Source organism: Salmo salar, chromosome 12 (assembly GCF_965601325.2).
Source record: "Salmo salar chromosome 12, fSalSal1, whole genome shotgun sequence".
Lineage (NCBI taxonomy): Eukaryota > Metazoa > Chordata > Actinopteri > Salmoniformes > Salmonidae > Salmo > Salmo salar.
The window spans coordinates 68,103,609-68,114,493 of record NC_138302.1 but is presented as its reverse complement, the minus strand read 5'-3'; the positions used below and the strand labels follow the sequence as shown (position 1 = coordinate 68,114,493).

Below are 10,885 nucleotides of genomic sequence, written 5' to 3'. Positions count from 1 at the left end.
AGTGTGTGAAAATGAGGTAGGATAAGGGAGGTAAGGAAATAAATAGACCATGGTGGCGAAGTAATTACAATATAGCAATTAAACACTGGAATGGTAGAATGTGCAGAAGATGAATGTGCAAGTAGAGATACTGGGGTGCAAAGGAGCAAGATAAATAAATACAGTATGGGGACAAGGTAGTTGGATGGGCTATTTACAGATGGGCTATGTACAGGTGCAGTGATCTGTGAGCTGCTCTGACAGCTGGTGCTTAAAGCTAGTGAGGGAGATATGAGTCTCCAGCTTTAGTGATTTTTGCAGTTCGTTCCAGTCATTGGCAGCAGAGAACTGGAAGAATTGGCTTTGGGGGTGACCAAAAAGATATCCATTTTTTTTGTGTATAACATGTGTTGACAAAATAATGAAAGGGCTGTCTGCAGCCTCAATAAATAGACAAAGATTTGTAGTTAAACAAGTCGTTATTTTTTTACTTGACTTGAGGCTTGACTTGCTCTTAGAATGCATGACTGGAGTCTTGACCTGTTCTACTTGGTACTCGACTTGAGACTTGGACTTGCTAGCGACTCAAATGACAGTGACTTGGTCCCACCACTGTTAATGATCATTCTGTTTAATCAGCTTCTTGATATGACAGGTGGATGGATCATCTTGGCAAAGCAGAAATGCTCACTAACAGGGAAGTAAACAAATGTGTGCAGTTTGAGAGAAATAAGCTTTTTGTGTGTTCTGAACATTTCTGGGATCTTCTTTTTCAGCTCATGAAACCAACACTTTACATGTTGTTTATATTTGTTCAGTGTATTTACCTTGTGTTCATTTAGAAGAGAATGTTCATCATTGTGCTATGTAAGAAGCATCTGTCATTCCCAGTCCTTACAGTATCAGTTAGCTCTAGCTAGTGCAGTATATTTCATCTAGCAGTGTATCTGAGAATAAGTCTGCGAGCAACAATGACAAACAAATCCAATTTTCCATGTTTTCCTTTATTGAAAAAAATGTATTAACAAGCAAAGAACCTACATTTTTTTATTAGAATGGTACAAACCATTACAGTCTGAGTCACAGATGGGACAGCTGAACAAGAGAAAGGATGTAATACAGGACAAAAGAAAGAAGCGGGATAAACTTTACATGGAGAACTGGGAGATAAAACAACTGCCAGGGAAAACATGATGCTTAGCCCTGTGGTAGAAACTGCAGCTGAGGGATGTAGAGAAGGGTGGATGAACTGGAGAAGGGTGTTAGTTCTTTATTTCATGTACTTGTGCTGCTGGTCCTGGAGGATCTTAGCGGAGGACTTGGCATCGTAGAAGAGTTCGTTGATCTCCTCCACCTGCTCCCTCTCTACTCCCTCCTTCCCCTGGACTCTGCCTAACAGACTGGCTGGGGTCAGCAGCTGCGCCGCATACCTGACAGAGGGGTAGGTGAGTCAATACACACACACGCGAGACAGGTGGAGTGTGTGCACACATGCGCAGAGTAACAGATTGGTGAGTGTTACCTGAGGGTGGTCTTGGTTCCAATCTCTCCCAGGTGACTGAGGGCCTCCTCACTGATGTTGATCCCCTCAGTCTGAGCACGGATTTTAATGATCTACAGAGACCACACACGCTGTCAGCATTACACCAGTGACCACACACTTTACATCTAAACACAGCATCTCTTAAACACAGACTTCATATATAGGAATGCCATCTCAGACATGAGAGGCGCACACACTCGCACACACACACACCTGCTTCATCTCCTGTGGTGTGTAGAGCATGGTGCGGATGATCATGACTCTGTCCAGCAGGTCCAGAGGAATGCCATGAGGAGAGCTGATGTCCTCTGTCCCCCTGAGAAACCAACCACACAGAAGGGTCAGTGAACAGAGCAAAGTTGGCTTCCAAAACAAACAGATTGTCACAGTGACTCATATTCAAACTGACTGAGTTGCAATCACGTGCATGCACATTAGCACGCCCACCTGATGAGGCAGTTGCCCCTGTTGGAGGCGAACACTACGATGGGTGCGATGGTGCTCTCCAGGGCTCGGTGCAGGTAGGTGAAACACTCAATGTCCAGCATGTGCACCTCGTCCACAAACAGCACCCCAGGGACCAGCTCAGCCACACCCTGGTCAATGTAACGGTTTACCACCTTGTTGATCTCAGCTCGCAGCTTGTCTAATGGACAGCAGGAAGAGCCAATGAAGAGCCAGGGGTCAGGCATGGGAGCCAATCAAAAGGTAAGGAGAGAGCAGAAAGAATGGGTTTCTTTTGAGTGATGTTTATTGGGAGGGGGGTGGGGTTTTGAAAGTACAACAAGGATATGGGACGTGGGTTTTTAACAAGTTAGACTAGTTGTTCAGGTCTTACCTGTGATCTCTGTCTTCTTGGGCTTCATCAGTTGTCCCATCATAGACAGGATATCTTGACCTCCCTGAGGAGAGAAACCACACTTTATTCCTTAAGAGTAAGTCGTGGGGGGGGGGGGGGGGTCATACCAACGATCATTTAGATTTCCATTGGGCGCAGAAATAGACTCTAGGTGGTTAACAACCAAAGATCAAGTGTGTTTTTTTGTTGTTGTTGAGCATAATTGTTTTCAGAGCAAGAGTTATTTTCCCAAAGTGTATATCTACAGTGCAGTCTTATTCACTAACCAGGCTCTAGGAGACTGTGTGTGTGTGTGTGTGGACCTGTGGTCTAGCGTTGGCAATATCCAGGTCGTGTAGCGTGACGTCTTGGATTATCTCTTTCTTCTTGTGGACGTCCCCCTTGGGCAGCGGCACGTACTCCTCAGCCTCCAGGTCAAACTCCGTGGCAAATGTGTCACACCGACCTTGTCTCTGCGCACACGCCACACACAGATGGAATGGTTAAACACAGAACACAAGCATACTGAACAAATATATAAACGCAACATGTAAAGTCTTGGTCCCATGCTTCATCAGTTGAAATAAAAGACCCCAGAAATGTTTAATACGCACAAAAAGATTATTGCTCTCAAATTTTGTGCACAAATGTTTACATCCCTGTTAGTGAGCATTTCTCCTTTGGAAAAATAAGAATAAACAGCATTATCATTACACAGGTGCACATTGTGCTGGGGACAATAAAAGGGAACTCATATTTTGTCACACAACACAATGCCATAGATGTCAAGTTTTGAGGGAGTGGGCAATTGGCATGCTGACTGCAGGAATGTCCACCAGAGCTGTTGCCAGATAATTGAATGTTAATTTCTCTACTGTAGACCGCCTATGTATTTTTAGAGAATTTGGCAGTACGCCCAACCGGTCTCAACCACAGACCGCGTGTAACCACGCCAGCCCAGGAACTCCACATCTGGCTTCTTCACCTGCAGGATCGTCTGAGACCAGCCACCCGGCCAGCTGATGAAACTGTGGGTTTGCACAACCGAAGAATTTCTGCAGAAACTGTCAGAAACCATCTCGGGGAAGCTCATCTGTGTGCTCGTCGTCCACACCAGGGTCTTGACCTGACTGCAGTTTGGCATTGTGACCGACTTCAGTGGGCAAATACTCACCTTCGATGCCCACTGGCATGCTGGAGAAGTGTGCTCTTCACGGATGAATCCCGGTTTCAACTGTACCTGGCAGATGGCGTCGAGTGGTTTGCTTATGTCAACGTTGTGAACAGAGTGCCCCATGATGGCGGTGGGGTTATGGGAAAGCATAAGTTCGACACAATTGCATTTTAACGAAGGCAATTTGAATGCAGAGAGATAACGTGATGAGATCCTGAGGCCCATTGTCATGCTATTAAGCTGCTGCTATCACCTCATGTTTCAGCATGATAATACATGGCCATGTCGCAAGGATCTGTACACAATTCCCGGAAGCTGAAAATGTCCCAGTTCTTCCATGGCCTACACACTCACCAGACATATCACCCATTGAGCATGTTTGAAATGCTCTGGATCGACGTGTACAATAGAGTGTTCCAGTTCCCATCAATATCTAGCAACTTTGCACAGCCATTGAAGAGGTGTGGGACAACATACCACAATCAACAGCCTGATCAGGTCTATGCGAAGGAGATGTGTCGCGCTGCCTGAGGGAAATGGTGGTCACACCTAGGGCTGTGGTGGTCAGGACATTTGTCAGCAGGTGATTGTCAAGCAGATAACTGTCTCAACGGTAATTGACTATTAACATAAACACATTTAGCATCTCCTGGCTTCCACACATAGCCTACAAGCCACTGATGCAGACCTTTGGAACATCTACATTTTAAAAAGTCTAATAAATCCATGTAATACAGCCTACATCTTCACAATAAATCCATTATTATTTTAGACAGCTCTAAAGAAACAGGATATGAAGAAAATGTAGTCTATTTCAGAACAGAATAGCATACTGAGTTGTCCTTATGTTAGGCCCTGATCTGGCTATGCCATATGACTGTGGGCTACACTAGTTCATTTAGCAGACAAGATTTACTTAGAATTCAGTGGCATTATTTTATAGCATGAAGAATACAATCGAACATAGCTTAATAAAATAGAAAGGATATTTTCTCCAAACTATTTCAATAGGAAGTGTGCACATGCAGCTATTCTGTGTTGAGTGGTTAACAAAGAACTGGTCCTCCTACATGCTTAATTTAGAGTTATTAATGTAACTTTAGTTGTAATACAAACATTGGGCAATATGTTTTGATGTTTAATACATTCTCAGGCTGCATGATGAGACTCTAATGATGATTTGAGAAAAGTCACAAGCTGCACATACTTCAGTCTCTCGTTCACAATTTGACAAGCACTTGATCATATTCTTACCAAGCCTCGAATTTCCCGGCGGCCCACCTTGGGTGGCCATAATGCCTCCTAAAAAATCCATGAAATTTGCGGCCACTTGTTGTGGCCTTTGGCTGATTATAATAGGCTAATTATATTTCCCTTCTCCCGGCTGCCGTGCTCCACAGCACCCCTCGCTCACATGGCGCTCTCAGATGTAGCCAATGCCAGTCACGTGATCGGATCCTTCTCACAGGCATTTCAGCTAAGTAGGCTACCGACGCATCCGGGATGCAACTGCTCGCGTCCCTCTTATCGAATTCCCAGGCACATATTGAAGATGTTAGAACTGTCCACATTTAGCCTACTTTTCGTCAGCCATCAAGATGAGTAGGCTAACGAACAGCAAAAGCACTAGCCTGTAAATCTAATATAGTAGTATAGTACAAAAGTTGACGTATTCTATTGGTCAATTTGGCCTCTGCAAGGAATAAATATTCCAAACATACTCTGGGACAGCAGGGGTGAGGCGCGATAGCCCAAATTAATACCACCACTTGCATAAAAAAAAACGTTTAAAATCAATGAGGCTGATCGTTTAGGTTAAAATGTTGATAAACTATTAGGCAAATTTTTTTTCTTCACATTATAAGCGCAGCAATGCGAATAGAGCAGTAGGCTATTAGCGCGAATGTTCCAAAATGCAATCAATTAGCGGGAAAACACCGTTCTCGAAAGTGAGGGCAAATGCGATTATGCATGCAATGCTTTATTTTAAAGGTACATTTTTAATGGTGAAAATGATCTTCCCCAAACTTGAAACTCATGCGCAGCCTATGTGCAAGATAGGCTCTAAACCGGTTAGAAAGCGGATTAAATAAAGTGCATCATTTTTTAAAGTTATTTGGCCACTTTAGTTGTGATACAAACCTAACAAAACAAATAGGACTATGATTTCAAAAAGTAGCAACAAAAAAAAAAGTATGAGCTGTTTCTTGCCTTAATGCAGAAGCTGGGCATCATTCACAAGTGATAATACATAATTCACAAGTGATAGGCTAATAGTATCACCCATCAGACTATTCTTAACGTAATGTTGTCTTTACATATAGTATATAATATTTTAGTTTTGATTTAGAATGGGCCATTATAATGCACCTGTCTCAGAACAGGGGCACGAAGAAAAAAAAATATGTCATCTATGCACTTAAAAAGCGAATGGAGGACACTTTTCACGTGGTTCATTTTCATGCCAGCCAGGTAGGCTATGCTCCTGTTGTAAAAAAAAGCAATGTCCTTAATATTAGGGAAGTTGATGAATAAATATAGTAGACCTAGCCCATAGAAAGCTGATGGGATCCTCCTCTTTTTAATAGAGGCCATCTTTTCTCACACAATTGCATAGCCTATAAAAATCGTGTGCAACATGAGCTCATGAAGCGTTTGATTAGATTTTTGATCACATTTGCATTGATGGGAGAGAGATTAGAGGGACAATAACAGCATCAGAGCTTGGAAAAGCCTAATTACTTTGACTAAACGGTCACGTGGAATTTGACTGCGTTCGTGACTCATGACCGCCGGTGTGACGGTAATACAGGACCATCCATAGTCACACCAGATACTCACTGCTTTTCTGATCCACACCCCCCTACTTTTTTTATAAGGCATCTGTATTCCCAGTCATGAGAAATCCATAGATTAGTGCCTACTGTATGTATTTTAATTGACTGATTTCCTTATATGACCTGAACTAACAATCTTTGAAATTGTTGCTTTTATATTTTTTGTTCAGTGTACTAGCTCAATCCCATCAGAGGTGGACTGGTGGCTGAAACTAGGCCCATCACTTCATAGGGGAATAAGATGAAGGGAGGAGGGGGAAAGCAGGGGTATGATTGGACTCAATGCCAACTCGAGGAGGGCATGAAAGAGGCGGGGGGGATGAAAGAGTAAGATTCAGGGAGGGTCCTACAAGGGCTGTCAACAGCAACAAATGTAAGGACCACCCCTCCCCCCGGCCCACCTGCAACCTCGGCCCACCTGCACCAATTAAAGAAGCCGTCAACACACGTGTCAACACAGGCCACGAGGCCCGTCCACCAGAACAGAGGGAGAGATGGAGAGATAGGGGGAATAAAACCCGGGGCCGATGAAGAGCTGGAAGAATTCCAGTGTACAGTTGAGAGATGAAACAGAGCCGGAGGTCTGACGGAGATGAAACAGAGCCGGAGGACTGACGGAGATGAAACAGAGCCGGAGGACTGACGGAGATGAAACAGAGCCGGAGGACTGACGGAGATGAAACAGAGCCGGAGGACTGACGGAGATGAAACAGAGCCGGAGGTCTGACGGAGATGAAACAGAGCCGGAGGACTGACGGAGATGAAACAGAGCCGGAGGACTGACGGAGATGAAACAGAGCCGGAGGACTGACGGAGATGAAACAGAGCCGGAGGACTGACGGAGATGAAACAGAGCCGGAGGACTGACGGAGATGAAACAGAAATGGAGGACTGGGGCATAAGGGCACAGCGTTTAGTGTGCCCGATCCTGTAGGTTCATGCTCTACAACATTCGCAGAGTACGACCCTGCCTCACACAGGAAGCGGCGCAGGTCCTAATCCAGGCACTTGTCATCTCCCGTCTGGATTATTGCAACTCGCTGTTGGCTGGGCTCCCTGCCTGTGCCATTAAACCCCTACAACTCATCCAGAACGCCGCAGCCCGTCTGGTGTTCAACCTTCCCAAGCTCTCTCACGTCACCCCGCTCCTCCGCTCTCTCCACTGGCTTCCAGTCGAAGCTCGCATCCGCTACAAGACCATGGTGCTTGCCTACGGAGCTGCGAGGGGAACGGCACCTCCGTACCTTCAGGCTCTGATCAGGCCCTACACCCAAACAAGGGCACTCCGTTCATCCACCTCTGGCCTGCTCGCCTCCCTACCTCTGAGGAAGCACAGTTCCCGCTCAGCCCAGTCAAAACTGTTCGCTGCTCTGGCACCCCAATGGTGGAACAAGCTCCCTCATGACGCCAGGACAGCGGAGTCAATCACCACCTTCCAGAGACACCTGAAACCCCACCTCTTCAAGGAATACCTGGGATAGGATAAAGTAATCCTTCTAACCCCCCCCTTAAAAGATTTAGATGCACTATTGTAAAGTGGTTGTTCCACTGGATATTATAAGGTGAATGCACCAATTTGTAAGTCGCTCTGGATAAGAGCGTCTGCTAAATGACTTAAATGTAAATGTTAAATGTTTGTAAGAATATTCTTCGTTTGTGTACTTGTTAGTTAGTTTTTGTAGTATGTCAATTACTTTGACTTTGAATTGTTTGAGCCACTGTAAATGTGTAATTTGTGTATGGGAGCCTTTTCAAGGTGAGCGTTTGTATAGAAGTGTATTAAATAGGTGGAAGTGTATTGATACCTTGACGGCTCCACTGTTTGATTCAATGTAGATGACATCCCCTGCCTCCACACGCTCCTTCTGCAGGCTCTCATAAATACTGGGATCCAGCTACACACAAACAACACAGACAGTTAGATAAAAATGAGTGTTTTTACAGAGCGCTTCATGCCCTTTCATGAGTAGAATGAAGTTGTCCCTAGACACTGAGCTAGGGCCAGTTGTGTCCCCCACTCTCCCTAACTGTTATAGCTGGGATTTGGAGAGGCTAAGCTGATCCTAGATCTGTGTCTAAGGCCAACTTCTACATGGACTGGTCTAGCCTCCGACAGGTGCCTGACCTTGAGCTGCTTGGTGCCCTTGCCCGTCTTCAGTCCGATGATGACATGGCTGATGGTCTTCCCGTAACCACCCATGGGGTTCTCCGTCTCACAGGGGGTCAGCTCTGTAACCTCCCCCTCATACACCTCCTTGGTTTCCTTGATACGCAGCCCTGGAGGAGGGAGGACAGGGTCACACATACTGAATGAAGACTCTGTAAAGCCTTTATTCTCCTGAACCAATAAAACCACCCTTTATTCTACCTGGCAGATCATTTATTGGAGAATGTGAGACTGTGAGAGGAGAGTGAGTGTGTGTACAGTGCATGGTCCTCTTTCTGTGTAATGTGATCACAATGTAGCCCTTGTTCCTTCTGCATACAGCCTCTCGGTGTGTGAGTGGGCTACAGGTGACTGGGCTATTGTTGGGGGGGTTGGTGAGCTCCACGCTTCTGAGGGAAAGGCTGTTTTTCAGAGTGCACTTATCAGGGGGGGTGTCGACATGCTCAGAATGTACCCTGCCCTTTCCCTCCATCGTAACACTCATGTTCTGTGTCCTGGGGGGGGGGGGGGGGGGGGGGTGTTGACCACCACCTCTCAACCCAAGCTCCATTCCCTTCTCTGTGACAGTGAATAATAATAATTTGGCATGGTGCTTATATGTGTCCTGCTACACACAATTGTGTAATGTAAATTAGTTTTTTTGCATATTCCAACTCTCCCCGAGACACCTGCAGGGAGTGGGGGGACGGCCATGGCCACCAAGTTAAGTGCTTTGTTCAAGGGCACAGCAATACATTTTTCACCTTGTCGGCTCCAGTATTCGAACCAGCGACCTCTTGGTTACTGGCCCAACGCTCTAACCTCGAGGCTACCTGCCATAATGTTAACACTCGAACAAACCCCTTCCCCCAATGCCCCTTTCAAGCGTTTTCCCCAGTGTCAACAGCCACACTGATCCCCTACCCTAGTCAGCCTAGTAGGAGAACCCCTGGCTCTGGAGTCTATTCTGATGGTGGTGTAGTTGGTGAATGAAGGGTGCAGCGTTATCTGGTCTCCAATTGACCCAGGTATGTGTGTGTGTGTGTGTGTGTGTGTGTGTGTGTGTGTGTGTGTGTGTGTGTGTGTGAATCCATTCCCAGTGGCCCGTGTTTGTGTGTGGCCCCTCACCTATTGCCCTCCTGAAGTTCTCCATCAGCACCTCTGTTTTCTTGATCTCTGAAGAGTAGACCTCACTACCCACCATGGGGCAGAATGGCACCTTGTTGCCCAGTTCCTGTGCCATAGCCAAAGCCAGGGCAGTCTGCAAGGGGGAGAGAGATGGTGCAAAGTAGGGTTGGTTAAAGTCTCATATTATTTCTATTCATGTGGAGGCCAAAGGTATAATCATCAGTCCAAAAGTATGTTTTGCAACAAAAAACAAGTTTCTATTGGACAAACTCAGGTAGGTCCCTCCCCATTTTGTTCACTTCCATTTGGTTCCTAGTGAATACACCCCTGGAGACACAGCAAGCATATTAGACATTTCACAATTACTTTCGGGTATCATTGAAGTACTGCAGTAACATTTTGTCTACCTTTCCTGTACCTGGAGGTCCAGCCAGTAAAACTGCCCTTCCTGACATCTTCTTTGAGCGGATCAGTTCCACAATAATACCACAAGCCTTTTGACAGAAAAAACATAATTAACATAAAATATTGAAAGACATAGAATAAAGAACATTCCAAAGGACAAAGACCTGCAAAGTCACGTGATATCAGAAATACCGTGGCTAAATAACTAAAGTAGCAAACTCCAATAATTACGTTCACGTAACTAGCTAGCTAGGCTAACTTACCTCTCTTGCAGCCTCCTGCCCCACAAGACCTGACGCATTTTGCTTTGCATTCCCGGCCTCGTCTAGCCCGAGTCCTTTCACATGGCTGTGAGAGGCGACGCGCTGCGTTTTCGTGGTGCTTTTCACTTCCTCGATCTTCATGACTGTGTTATGTTTATTAAACTATTATAAGTAACCAATAACATCTAACAATAATGCCCCCTTACTCGTTATTTCTTCAATGTTTGAATCTGTTATAATCGGCGCGTTAACTCCAAACACACATAGAGCCGGTCTGTTTCCATGTGGGTTACCAAGGAAGTACAACCGTAAAGTGTTTTGTTCTGGGGTACACTATTGGACAATTATGCTCTTCTGTTATAAAGCGATTGGATAGAAGCACTGTCACTCTCACTCATAAGAAAACACCACGCCTCTCTTTGTCTTTTATTTCCGCTTGTGTTTACGTCATTTTGACGTTACGGAAAATGGTACAGACTTTGAGATTGGTTCCGCCCGATGTGCATTCCATCGCCTACAATCTCTTATCGAAGTTCTAGACGGATATTTCTTCACATCTCACATTTATTTTG

At 45.4% G+C, this 10,885-nt stretch overlaps 1 protein-coding gene across 1 annotated transcript; it reads right to left on the bottom strand.

The window, feature by feature from the left end:
• Positions 1-964: 964 nt before the first annotated feature.
• ruvb1 (RuvB-like 1) lies at positions 965-10,614 on the bottom strand. The gene is given in 11 exon segments (NM_001140347.1): positions 965-1,409; positions 1,502-1,593; positions 1,736-1,838; positions 1,970-2,168; positions 2,361-2,424; positions 2,684-2,833; positions 8,177-8,266; positions 8,497-8,648; positions 9,646-9,778; positions 10,053-10,139; positions 10,314-10,614. Coding segments are annotated over 11 exon segments (1,371 nt in total). The 5' UTR covers positions 10,455-10,614; the 3' UTR covers positions 965-1,249.
• Positions 10,615-10,885: the final 271 nt, after the last annotated feature.